The 14,434-nt window shown below is 37.2% G+C and overlaps 1 protein-coding gene across 1 annotated transcript; it reads left to right on the forward strand.

Annotated features, from left to right (window-relative positions):
• Positions 1 to 360: 360 nt before the first annotated feature.
• Positions 361 to 10,052, forward strand: LOC108095389 (T-box transcription factor TBX1). The gene is made up of 7 exons (XM_017196469.2): positions 361 to 1,259; positions 3,845 to 4,230; positions 4,485 to 4,717; positions 5,140 to 5,296; positions 5,614 to 5,775; positions 6,995 to 7,062; positions 8,551 to 10,052. Exons 1-7 carry the CDS (start codon positions 1,100 to 1,102, stop codon positions 9,485 to 9,487), a joined length of 2,103 nt encoding a protein of 700 aa, XP_017051958.2. The 5' UTR covers positions 361 to 1,099; the 3' UTR covers positions 9,488 to 10,052.
• Positions 10,053 to 14,434: the final 4,382 nt, after the last annotated feature.

Here is a 14,434-nt window from a genome sequence, read left to right on the forward strand (position 1 = left end):
GTAAGTTACAATCGAAATACCAGACAAGGCTATGAAGTTACTTAGGATCTATTCCGAAGATCCTCCTAAACTGTAGCCTCACTGTACGGACATCTGGTAAATGCCTTCGTAGCACTCTACTCTGAGATCTACCAGGCATATCCCTTGGATACACCCAACCAGACTAAACGATCTCTGAAGAGCCAACATATGTCGACCCGATCCGAAAAGGAGGAGACCGCTCGGCCATTGGTGGATCGATCGGTTCGTAGAGCGAGTCTAAATTTGGATGCTGCCGCCGACGATTGGCGGACGGATATGGGGAGACGATATGGTGATATAGTCAAGATCTCGAGAGGCAGTGCGGCCGATACGTACGGCTGTTCCGAAACGGGAACTCTCATTCGGCGGACAAGCGCTTTACGGAACGGATGTGTGCGTGATCGGAGATCGCTTGAGATCAGATCGGTTCATATCAGATCAGATCAGATCAGATCAAATCAGATGAGATCAGTGCTGTGATCGCGATATATATATACTATACATACGGATAATCAGTTCGCACTTGGCCGGAAGAAGGTGGCAATTGAGACAACTCAACGCTTTCTGCCAGGCGAAATAGAAGGAAAACAAATAAAAGAAGTTCAAGTCAATCAATCAGTTAAAACCAAAAAGAAAAACACAAGAAAAAGAGGAAATTTTCGCCAGTCAACGCGTTCGGGCCATAAAAACACATTCGAGCCAGGAAAAAAAAAGGAATTAATTTATTTTCCCTCGCGATTTCGATTTCGATCTCGATTCTGATTCTGATTGACAACTGCGAAAGGTTGCGGTGATTTCTTTCACACTTCTTCATCGGCCATAGAACGTATATACAGTTTTTTTTTTGCAGTGCACAGTGAGTGAGTTAATGAGAGTGTGTGGGTGCAATAATCAAATTTGACAACTGCGCGAAAAACGTTTGAGATCAAAACAGCTCGGCCGAAAGTAAATCAAATCGGAATAAATGGGCCAAGAATTCGTTGCGATTTCCTTTTTTTTACTGTGAGACCCCCCCGCCCCCACCCCCAGCTATATCCATACCGATATACGAGCATATACTTAGTTGATCCGGTTCGCGATGACGCACTTGATGGGTCCCACGGAGTGCGCCAGCGCCATGATGACCACCTCGATGCAGTTCCTGGACACCAGTCTGCCGGACTACAACTGCTACGCCAACGACTACTGGACCTCGCCCTACATCACCGGCGGCCTCAGTCCCATGAAGCAGATCGAAGGTGAGTCCGCACCAGGGATTTGCAGGGGATTACACATGGAATTCCCTTCCTTCCTCTCCTTTTTTTTAATTTTTTGTGTGACTTTCCTAAACAAGTTTTAAGTTAAGGCTTTATAAGTCCCAAAGGTAGAACCAAAAGGGTTCCAATAAAGAGCATTGAAGGTTCTAAAGGTTGAATCATTTACCTTTCCCTTTAAAATGCTTTTAAGTTTTACAGGAGTTTGTTCAGAAGAAAACATAAAAAGATGATAATAGGAAAGAAGATAAAGCCACTACCTATGATATCTTTGAACACTTAAAAACTTGTCTAAGACCTCTGTCAATTTAATTTCTGATGCAGAAAAATAACATCTCTTTCAAGTTCCTAATAAAGCTGATAGAATATTTTAGGCCAACAGAGTCTTTAAGATTTGACTGCAAAATAACAAATAAGAAGAATCTGAATCAATTATGCTTATTACACCTCATAATTAATCACATAATTAATCATTATTGGTGGTAATTGGACAAGTGTTTTACTAAACAAATGTTAATCATATTTTAATGATAAATGTCATATTTTAAACTAGTATCTGTCAAAAAAAAATTTATGAATAAAAAATAGTTTGAATGCTATTGACACCCGTTTTGCTGAAAAATTTATTATTCATTTCCATATTATACTCTTTTTAATCTTCTTAACTTATTTGACCTTTTTCTATTTTAATGATAGAAAATTACTTTGCTTACCAAGATAAAAAAAAAAAACCGTTTCCTTTTCAAATGGTTAATTGAAATTTTGAAAAAGGCTTGAATGCATAATGTTTCATATTAAAATATTAAATAAATATAGGAAGTAATAAAGACTTATTCATTTCTTTATTACATTTATTATTTTCACCTGGAAAATAAAACTTTGCTTTTACTTTGTTGGCTTTAAATAAATTATATAATTCATTATAAAAGGAACACAAAACTCACATGAAACAAAAACAAATTCCATGCAGCTTTTCTTGGTAACGAAATATGTTTGAAGCCATTTGTTTGGTCTTCTGGTGACCCAAAAAACTGAAAGAAAATCCGTTTCCGATACAGTAATTAGCAAAATACACGGACCATGGCAGCGGCATTACAAACAGCAAACAACAAGAAGCCAGAAATTCAGAAACCAGAAAACCAGAAAACCCGAGCAATTAGCTCCGAATTCCCGGATCCGAGATTCTCGTTTCTTGATACTCGACTCTCGTTTTCTCAAGTGGCATTTCTTCGTTGTTCTTGTTGTTGTTGTTTAATGTTTGATGTTGTCGTGTGACAGAAAAACGATTTGTTGTGCCAAACGTTAATTGATTTTAGAATTCATTCGTGCAGCGGAAAATGCCGAAAAAAATAGCGTCTCATTAAGCGATAAAAAGGCGACCTGTCATGGGTCATTGGCGGCAATTCCCGCAATTCTCGCAACTTCGAGACTCCAAAAGACCGATTCGGTGACAATTAATTGCAGAAAATCCACACGAAAGCGGGAAGGCTTCCCCCAAAAAGGGGAGATCCTAAATTTAGAGCGGGCAACTCAATCAGCAGCCGCTGCTCTGACGCCTTTTTTATAATTGGACACGTTGTCCCATTTGCCCGAAAGCCGAAACTCGAAAGTCGGCTAATTATATATAGTAGTTTACCGCTTGCGAGTGGCAGCATATTAAAAGGGATCTTTAATCGCGACTCTGCGCCGGCGTGGCGTCTCCGTGTTTCCCCGGCTTCCACTTTAAATCGCATAAATCACATTAAATATGAAATTAGCAAATCCCAGCGGCTATATATAAAGTCATTCCACTCACTTGGCATACGAAACGTATTCGCGGTACGTGTTTGATTTATAGGCGAATATTTTCCGCCCATTTGTCAGGGATCTCGAGAACTAGGTTGCAATGGCCTCTTATTTATTTATTTGCTGGGGCAATTTTTGTTTGGCACAGAAATGAGTTAAGGATATCGTGACTAAAGCTCAATAATTTATTAAATGTCTAAAAGGCAGAACAAGTTTAATGCAATCAAAATATGTAGCTTAAATAACTCTTTTTTTTATTGGATCAAACAGATAATCAAAATAGTTGTACTGTCCGTATGATATTACGTGTTTATATCAACTAAACATTGACACATTCTTCGATTATTTTTATTTACTTTTTTATTAAACGCAAACTGTGTAGGTGAACTCTCTTTTGTGAATGATATATTCGTAAAGTCATTTTAAATTATTTGAAGAAATTAACTTTTAAATATCCGAAGCCTTTTTAATTATTCAGTGGATCATTAGTAATTGTTAAGTTATAATTTTGTTTTAAATAAAATAAAAGTGTTTTTAATGACGCAACTCAAGCCTGCATTCAAACATCAATGTAAAGAAAGTTTTAAAAATGTATTAAAAAAAAATAATGATTAATAAATTTGAATATGCTAAAGAAATCATTGGTATTAACCATTCCATCTTTAAATCCTATTTTCGGTTTTATGTTTCCGGTGGCAGAAAAAAGTTCCTCCTGTTTGTAGTTTAAGACCAATTTCCATTTGGTTTATTGTCCCTAAAGTTGACCCAACATTGACCATTTGCAGCCTGCATCCAAACGGCTGGCAAGGATCGCAGCTCGTACAAGCCGCTGGAGCAGATCGACGCCAAGTTGGCCGACATCGAGACGCACAGTACAGGCAGCACTGGCACCGCGAACAGCAGCAGCAGCAGCAGCCTATCCAGCGGCAATGGCATCTCCAACTCTGGTTGCCAGGAGCAGTCCTCCTCCCTCCTGCCACCCGATTATCCCGGTGGCAACAGTGAAGCCTCGACGGCAGCGACCTCCGCCGGCACTACAGCAACGTCGTCTGCGGCGGGAGGAGCAACTGCATCCACGGGATCCAAAAAGTACAAGGGCCAACACAAAAAAGACAACAGCAGTGCAGACAACAGTACAGTGAAGCCTAGCAGCAATAACATCAGCAAGGGAGTAAGTGATAGGGAAGACTTTGAAAGTTCCCTTTTCATCCTTTCAATTTAATTTAGTGTAATATTTGTTAAAGCTCGGTGTATAGCAATTTATACAAGATTTAACCTATTATCATTAACTATTAATTGGATAAGGAAAGTGTTTAACACTTAAAAAGTGAAATAATTTTTATAATTTTATTTTTCTTATTCCTTGGAAACATTTCTTTCCACAAAACCTAAACCACATTTTAATAATTTCTCTTCTTTACCCAGGAATCGGAGCCAGTGCATCCATCGTTGGCGCAGGCCATCGTGGTGCTGGAGACGAAGGCGCTGTGGGATCAGTTCCACGCCCAGGGCACCGAGATGATCATCACCAAGACGGGCCGCCGCATGTTCCCCACCTTCCAGGTGAGGATTGGGGGCCTCGATCCCCACGCCACCTACATCTGCATGATGGACTTCGTCCCCATGGACGACAAGCGCTACCGCTACGCCTTTCACAAGTGAGTAATTGAGAACCCAATTGATTTATAAATGTTACTAAAAAAAGTATTAATGCATAATTAAAGTAATAACACACGCACATTTAAATAGTCTCTTAAGACAATAAGAAAAGTATATTTAATTCATTTGTTCCCTCAAAGAATATTTTAAATCTGTTAACATATTGGTATACGTGCCTATAAATGTTTTCTTTTAATTCAAAAAAAAAAGTTGTAATATTTTATATAAATAAATGCGTAACTTTTGAATGTACACTATAAGAAAAAAACATATGCGACGCCTAAAAATAATTAATTTCTTTTAATTACTTTATGCTATTTTTCTATTTTAAACATTTATTATGTAATTAAAATATATTTATACCCTTTTAAACATAAGATATTGTTGTTAATTTTAAATTATTTATATTTTCTTATTTCAGCTCCTGTTGGGTGGTGGCCGGCAAAGCGGATCCCATCTCCCCGCCAAGGATTCACGTGCATCCCGACTCACCTGCCGCCGGTTCCAATTGGATGAAGCAGATCGTGTCCTTCGACAAGTTAAAGCTCACCAACAACCAACTGGACGAAAATGGGCATGTAAGTAATCGATATATCAGTGTACTCAATCTTGATTATATTAAGTAATTAATATATTTTATTTATTTAATATTTATACTCTCTACAACCTCCAACAATTGCGCCACCCTAAAAAATATAGTAATTTAATATTAAATATACACCAAATCCCAATTATAAATAACCATTTTTTTTACTGTTTCTCGAAACACTTTTAATTTATTATTTTGCAACTACTGTTTGTTTGCTTTTGCCTTGCATTTACCATCGTAAATTAATGTGTTTTGTAAGTATTCTTCTGACGCCTGGTTTCCCTCTATTTTCGTACACATTTGCAGATAATTCTGAACTCAATGCATCGCTATCAGCCCCGATTCCATTTGGTGTACTTGCCACCGAAGAATGCGTCCCTAGATGAGAACGAGCACTCCAGTCACTTCCGCACTTTTATCTTTCCAGAGACGAGCTTTACGGCCGTAACTGCCTATCAGAATCAGCGGGTGAGTCAGGTTTATAATATATAATACTCAGAAAACTATTGCAGAAATTAGTTATCATAAATTTCAAATGATTTATGCCAGCCAAAACATGAATGTTTTTCTAATTTTAAGCAATTTCTGCAAGCATAATTAACGAAAACAACTTGTGTGCCTCCAAAGCTTTTAAAGTTATAAATATTTATGGGAATGAAAGTGTTTTCTTTTTATTAATCCAATTCCCTCCTCACTAATTGCCCAATGCAATTCCCCTCCGCATTTTCGTTCTCCTGAATTTCCCTTGGCATTCCAAACAAGAGGCCGCGACCATTTTGTGCCATTTCGGCCTTATTGTTTATGTTTTTCCCATAATTTATAACAAACAGCGGGCAAAGCTCGGAAAGCGGTGCTGCGACCCCATCCACAAATATATTTGATTATATATAACAAAAAATGTATGCCTATCCAGGATTTTCAAACGCCGAACAGAGAGATACTCTAATCATGAAAATATTAAATGGTTTTCATATAAAAATGGTTTTTATATAAAAAATAAATTTTAATTTATTTTTACTACGAAATGCTCCGACTTTTTATTGTGATTAAAAACTCTTTAAAGTTCGATTAAAATAAATGGGTTCTTTGATTACATTTTGATCAGGTTCTACAGAATAATATTTTCTGGGAAAACTTCCCCTCAAAGGTGGGACATCAGGTGCAAAAGTTGACATATAATACTTGGAACTATAGTACACACCTAATGCAAGCTGTTCCCCAGGACAAACAAATGTTTTATTTGAAATGGGGGTTGATATCAGATTTATAGGTAACCCGAACTTCGGGCTGTATCTTATCGCACGTTCCTCAAATCGGATGACGAAACGGGGCGATTCGAAAGTGTTTTTGGTTCTCGAATTTGTCTCGGGCATAATTCATAATTCTGGCCAGTGGAACGGGGAATTTCGGGGACGGGGGATCGGGTACATTTGCTATAAATACAGCCTAGACATGCTCGAAAGTATTTAAATTGTTTATGTGCTCAATGTGGGTGTTAACACTTTTTCCACCCGCCCTCAAATTTATTGCAAATCATTTTCCCTGTCTTTCTGCCGCTGCCAGTGGAATTCCAGTTGTAAACATTTCCCCCTAATTTGTTGGGTCTTTAATTTATTTGTTTTGATTTTCGGCATACTTCTCCAGTCCAATAAAAATATTTTCCAAATTTCTTTGGCATTTCTTGCAGGTGACACAGCTGAAGATCTCCAGCAATCCATTCGCCAAAGGCTTTCGGGATGACGGCACCAATGATGTGTAAGTAGATTCCACATCTTGTACAAAATGTTTCTTGGTCAACAATTCTTGATAAGTTTTTTGGCTTATTTTGTGCTGTGATTGCGAAACAAACTGCTCTACATTTTGTCAGAAGTATTTTCTCTGCGAAGGTAACACAAATTTGCACGCATTCTATTCAAATTCTTTGCAATTTCTCATGTTAAACCATTTGTCAGAGAAAATGTGCCTAAGGAATTTTGTTTTGCTGTTTATATTGTAGAAATATCCAAAAATATGTTAAGTCTATTTCTAAAACCGTAGTTAAATAAATAGTTTATTAGAAAATATTTGACCGTATAAAGAGTTTGTAAAGGCTAGAAATACAGTTGTTGCTCTCTTTTTTTTTAATTTAAACACAACGAAAATAAGAACATTTTACTAATTTTGTGACACGAACTTGTTTAAATATTCATCATAATTTATGACATATGAAAACATAATTAGTTTCAGAAGTGATTGATAAATTGACCCACTTTTTGGTGGTACCACTCCTAGGATTGCCCATTTCCCTACCAAAAATCTTGAAGTCCCTAAGTCCAAGTGGAACTAGACATTCGGTCGACGGGCAAAGACATTCCCGGAAAGTATCGAAAGTCTTGAAATACCGAAACAATAACTCAAAAACAAAAGAACTTCAAAATGTGGAACAGAAGCCGAATGATTCGAGTGGCAAAGGAATGGGAATGTGAATGAGAATGAGAATGAGAATGGGACTGATGATGATGGTGATGGGACGACTGACAGATGTGCCGGCGGCATAAACAATTTTCGGGGGCTTTTCATATTTGTCGAACTGCAGGCCTCGACTTTGCAGCATAGTGTAAACAAATCAGCGGTCCGCAATTCCCACTTTTGTTTACGACTATGCTTTCGAGTTGTTTATTACAGGGAATACTCCAAATAATTTTCAGTTTTATGTTTCAAACTTTCAAGCATTTGCCGAATGTTGTTTGGCTTATGCTTTTCGGTCGAGTTCTGAACAATCTTGGGCACAAATATTTATAATATTTTCTGAAGCTTAAATGCCTTGTAATAATTATCTATGTAACTTTCAAGTTTAAAGAAAAGGACGGAAATGAAAACCATTATCCACATATGTCGAAGTACCTAATTACTAAAGGAAACTAATTTGAACTCTTTCATTTTGGTTTCTTCCAAGGTTAAGGTTAATTTAACTTAGGTATAAAACCTTTTCTTATGGAGGGTTACAGAAAGAAATGTTATCATTGGTTCTGTTTTATTGCTATGCATTTACGTAATTTATATACGATTTAACAACATTTCCAGTAGTTTTATAATTTAATTTGAGTGTCGACAAGTCAACTTTTTTTATAAGTTTAATTATTGTAAGAATTATGATTTTTGTTTTCAATAATTCAAATTGTGGTTCTCGTACAAAAATCATATGTTTTCTATCCCAGTTTGTATGTGATGTTCTCTAACCTTCAACCTCTATTTTATTTACAGAACCACCGGCGGTGCCAGCAGCATGTCCTCCATGAGCCACGAAAGTCAGGCGCGCATGAAGCAACAGCAACAACAACAACAGCAGCAGCAGCAGCAACTGCAGCAGCAGCAACTCAAGGAGCGAACGGCGGCAAGTAGCAACTTTGGCCTGAGTTGCACCGACTTGGGAGTGGAGCAGCAGCAACAGCAACAACAACAACAGCAGCAGCAACAACAACAGGGAGTCCTGCAACTGCCAGCAACGCCATCCAGCAGTTCCACCTCCGGCAACTCACCGGACTTGCTCAGCTACCAAATGGAGCAGCAACTGCAACAGCAGCACCAGCAGCAGCAACAGCAACACCAGCAGCAGCAACACCAAGGCCAGCAGCAACATCTCCACCAGCAACACCAGGCCAACCAGCAGCAATCGCTGTTGCAACAAAGTCCAAATCAGAATCAATATGGAAGCTACCACCACGCGTATCAGCCGCAACCACATCCACTTACCCCGCACTCCACGAGCTCGGCATCCCCACCAGCTGCTTCGGCGGGAGCGGGAGCTGGATCAAGTGCAGCAGCAACTGGAACGGGAGGAGCAACATCCGCGGGAACGGGAGCAACACAACAACAAGTGATGACGGCGGCCAATATTTACTCGAGTATCGGCCAACCTTATGCCCAGGAGCAGAGTAACTTTGGAGCGATCTACCATCATAATGCCGCCGCTGCTGCGGCTGCTCACTATCATCATGGCCACGCCCACGCCCACGGGCACGCCCACGCCCACAGCCACGCCCATGGTCCGTATGCCAGCGCCTACGACAAGCTGAAGGTGTCGCGTCACGCGGCAGCCGCCGCCTACGGAATGGGTGCCACGTACCCCAGTTTCTACGGATCGGCGGCCCACCATCAGATGATGCGACCCAACAGCTATATAGATCTGGTACCCCGGTAATCGGTAATCTATATAGCAAAGAGGTTCAAGGATCCCATTCACTTCTAATATTCTAGAGAGTAACCTTTAAATTGTCTGTATAAATTATTCTATACTCTAAGTTAAGAACGTTTTATTGATATTCTCTAAAGCACAGAATATTCCTGCCACAGCAAATTAGATCTAAAGCCAAGAAATGTGTTTCAAAATCTAGAGTTTGTATCCAAATTGAAGGCAGTTACTAAATCTCATTATAAACTAAAGGATACTATTAATAATCAATATTGTCCATCCATTATCTGAATCTTTGAGTTCGGTTTAACATCCTTATCAAAATTTTAAAATCTAGAGTTGTGTTATTGATCATTTTGTGAACTTTATTCATGATTTTGAAACTATATTTTTGGCACTGTGCAGGATTCAAGTATTAGCAGCCAGAAAACCGAAAATAAATGCAACAAGTATTACAAGTATTTCTACAAAAAGAAAATTACCAAAATAAATATTTTTTTCTAGCTTAGGCTTTAATTTTATTGCTTTGTGTGAAACTAAAAATGTAGTGAGCCAATAAACTTACTTGGTGTAATTTCTAGTTTAATTAAAATATACTCTTTTTTTTTGCTTAACACTTAGTTACTTTTCTTTATTTATGTAAATACAAGCACATATCTCTCTAAATATATAAAAAACTGGAACAGTTTCGAGTAATAAAAGCAAGAAAATAAAAAAAAATCAAAAACGAAAGCATAAATTAACAAAAAAAAAAACCGAAATTTTATTTCAAAATGGACGAAGTCAATTGGGAAATGGAAAATGCCACGGGGAAAACAAATTTCCATTTACCATTTTGTTTATGCTATATAGCACTTTATCTCCATCTCTCTTCAGAGAACGTTTTTTAACGAGTGCCCCATCTCTTTCTAAACAAAATGTGCCGTTGTTTTAATTGGGATACACCAACGAAAGAGCACCAAGGAAAAGAGGCTGGAAAAGGCGTTGGAAAATGGGGAAATGGGGCTATGTACAAACAGACGAAGTAAAAAGTTGGAGCTGTGGAAAAGGTGGAGTTCTATTTATTCATATTCATCTTATACATAAGGCTTACATTAAAAAAAAATATTTTAAAAGGAAATAATTTAGAAAAAATATAATATAATATAATCAAACAAAATAAAATCAAATTAAACAAAAGCTAATCAAGAACAAGGTTATTTAAATACATATGTATCTCAATCTTTTTTCCTTAAAAATAAGTACAAGAGATATAATTATAAGATACTCCCATATAAATATGCATATTTTAAGATTGGAGTTTATGGAATAAAGTTTCAGGAAGGAGAAGGAGCAGAAGGAGGAGTGTTAGACGATGGAGGTCCACGGAAAGGGAGAGGAGATCGACAAAGGAAGCCATAAAGTCGTATCTTCCAGTTTTCCTCCTCTTTGATTTTCCAGCGCACTTCTTTGTTATCATTGCGCGTCCATCGACCCTCAAAATAGGTTTTCCACACACTCTGATAAGTTTTCCCCTCGACGATTGACAAGGCGAATGGATCTCCAGCCAATGAAATATAGATTTCGAAGTATGTATATGTATTTGAATGTAGGTATTTTAAATAATTGGCAGGCCATCGATCGATTCGAAATGGATTTAAATGCCAAATGGGGGATTTGATTTTGGGCATAGGCTGTCATGTGCAATTACTTAAAGGGGTAGATAAAATCAAAAACAACTTGCCTTTTTCATGGGTACGCTGGTGTTTCGATTTCACATTACTCATTAACTTGAATAGATTTATTCGAATTTTTATTAGCCGAATAAACATGTATTAATAGGAACTTAATTAAAACGCTTGTTTAGTATATTTCATAGGATAGGTATGTAAAGTTAATAGTTTCTTGTTTTGTAAATACCTCATATAAAACTATTCCCTTCCCCATACTTATCAAGTAAAATATAGACATATTTATTAATTAATATATTATTAAGATACACAAAGAGAACAAAGTGCACATAAATAATGGGTAGGATATGCAATGCTATATCTTTTTAATGTGTACAATTTTATTCCCCATTTTAAAACAAAAAAATGTTCTTAACTTTGCTTAATAAGTCATAAAGTGATGGCGATCTTTAACTGAGATTAACAGAACTCCAAAGACTTAAGTATGCTCTTATTAAAAATAACTACATATTTGTAACTTTCTTTTCGTTTTCCTTAAAAACTATTAATTTATTTGCCACTTTCATTTGGTTGATTGGTCCTGTTTTTGAATGGGTTGCCAGCAGCTCTGCCCACCGCCTCTATACCATATTATTTCCATATCATTTCCATATCCCCCGACCCTCAATCCGTCGGCGACACATCTGTTTGTTCTTGGGCGTTGTTTTTGTGAAATTTTTATGCAAGTGATGAGAAATTTATGTTCTACTTGGTCGCTGCTCTAAGGCGAATTGCATGCCAATTTGTTCTTATTTATGGGTCCTCTCATAGGAGTCGTGCCAGAAGATATGGAATATGTATGGCGTTATTAAATTTTAGACACACACTCGCATTTCTTTGAAGCTGCGTCCCTTTTGGGAATTTCCTACTCTCTCTGGTAATTGTTATATGTATATTTTTGTTAACTGACTCGCTGGCCAAAGTTCAATATGCCGTACAATCAATCTCGACCAACCTCCCATCGTGTCACCATTTCCGTGTGACTAATGAATGTCGCATTTGATGGCTTGTCACAGTTTTTGAGCACTGCTCCTCTGGCATTTTGTTCGGGCGTGTGAAATTGAGTTTGAGTTCTGTCTGCAGGTTAAACGTCGGCCGAGTGACGTTACTAATGATAAAGATTCCATGTGTCGCATGCCCCACCGATCGTTCCCTCCGATTACCTATATAGATACTCTCCATTGCTATACTTGTACTATATAATTGTCGGCGGGAAACGGAAATATGATTGATTTTGGTGCTTCGTATTTTTCAAATTTATCATTTTTTATTGTAGGAAATGGTATAGTCATACATTTCTGTTTTAAGAAGAAATATAAACAGTGGTAAAGTAGTTCCTAAGTTATATAAAAGTTTTCAGTTTTTCAATTTAATTTTTAAAAGGATGTACCTAATTTAACTAAAATAAAAGTAGAAGTGGATCTGACTTAATGAATAACCTTTTCCTAGGTGATTCACTAGCATTCCTGTGATTCATTTCGGGAAAAGATACTCGAAGGTATGCGTAAAATGGATTAGTAAGAAATCGGAGCAATGTGTCAGCTAGTGGCTGACTAATAGGGACAATCGATGGGGTGTTGGGGTTCCAAACCGCAGACATTACATTCCTCATAAGGTGTCACTTGGAACCCTTCACAAGGCCAATCCACTGAATTCTCCCGCAAAATGAAGTGGTTTCTTTTATAGTATTTTTCACTATCGGCTTAACACTGTTTTCGGGGTCTGATAAGTGGTATATGACGTACAATATCGCCGATCCAACTTATATACAGTGCTATCATTATGTGGTGATAATGGCCAACGGATGGGGTGGCCCAAATATATTGGGGTGGGAGTGCGGGACGGTGGCCACTTGAAATGGCATAAAATATGTATGGTCGGCAGGGATCGGTTCGCTGCCACTGTAAAGTGAATATTCCGAATATTTATTGTCGCCCGGCGCTGTGGTGGGTCCACTCTAGGCACACACACACATCCACGTCGCTTGTCGTAGGTGTGTCCGTCGCCTGTCGTTTCCATCACTCGCATGGTGTCGAATTGCTCACTCTGTGTCCCCCAATACACTTTAAAAAGTTGCCAACATTAAAAATGTATCTTTTTTTAAGAAATAAAATAAAAAACAATGCTACATTTATAGTAAAATAATTATTAAACAAATTTAACACTTACAAAATATGTTAGCAAATTACCCTGAACATTTTCTTCAATTTCTATGCGCTCCCCAAGGATTTGAACAAAAATACATATAGTATATTTTAATTCCTTTTTTTATTCTAAAAATATTTAGTTGGTTCTCTTAAAATATCAATAAAAAACCTTTTGAAATAAATTTACTTTAACATTCTTGTTTCATTGTTCCACTAAAATAACATATGTATAAAATATTGAATACTGGTTTGCAAAACTTTACTTTTTTTTAATGCATTAATTCTTTACAATATACCTATAAAAAATTTTCAGTGCTAGGACAGCAAACTGAAACTGTTGTTCTTATCGACAGTGTGTGTTTGTTGTCTTTTCTGGATTTTCGGCACAAGTTCGGGGCGCATCCGTAGCTAATCGCTTTGAAAGTGAAACCGTGTTTATGTTTTTGCCTTCGATTTTCCGCTCATCGAAAATTTCCCTTTTCCCGTTGTTATTGTTGTCTCTGACACTTGAGGCTTTGTTTACGTTTTATAAGGATGGAATGGATAGGATGTATTTGGAGGATATTCGACACAACAAGGCGTTCAAAACTAGACAAAGCCAGCAACCCATTAAAGTACATATTATAATTTTTGGGGGTTCATAAAAAAGAAATCTTAAGAGTAGCCAACAACTATTGCATTCTGATCGCCTAGTAATTCAAAGTGAGTTTTGGTTGAACATGTTTTTCTTGACCGAAGGATTTTAACGGGAAAATTTGTGACATTTAGATTTAAAATAACAGGCTAAGAAAATTCAAGAGTCATAAGAAAAAATTATATTCCAAAAATGTTGCTTGTGTTATGAAAAACAACGATGTTATAATTTTTTCGTTAATTTTATATAGATTTTTCGATCTTCCCTATGGCAGCTATATGATATGGTTGTCCGATTTTTATTTTTTCTCGAAAAACTCGATGTTCCGAAAAATGAAAAATTGAGGAAATGTTTTCGAAAAATAATACAAATACATGAGAATATCCAGGGTACAATAAATTCGACTATTTAAGTACAACGTTTTCTACAAAATTTGTATCTTTTCAAGTGGATGACCAACCCCGAA

This window comes from Drosophila ficusphila, unplaced genomic scaffold (assembly GCF_018152265.1).
Source record: "Drosophila ficusphila isolate 14025-0441.05 unplaced genomic scaffold, ASM1815226v1 contig_198, whole genome shotgun sequence".
Taxonomy (NCBI): domain Eukaryota; kingdom Metazoa; phylum Arthropoda; class Insecta; order Diptera; family Drosophilidae; genus Drosophila; species Drosophila ficusphila.

Coding starts and splice junctions, on each gene's coding strand:
- LOC108095389 (XM_017196469.2), top strand. CDS start 1,100: ATGACGCACTTGATGGGTCCCACGGAGTGCGCCAGCGCCATGATGACC. Junction 1,260..3,844: donor TCCCATGAAGCAGATCGAAG/GTGAGTCCGCAC, acceptor GACCATTTGCAG/CCTGCATCCAAACGGCTGGC. Junction 7,063..8,550: donor GATGACGGCACCAATGATGT/GTAAGTAGATTC, acceptor TTTTATTTACAG/AACCACCGGCGGTGCCAGCA.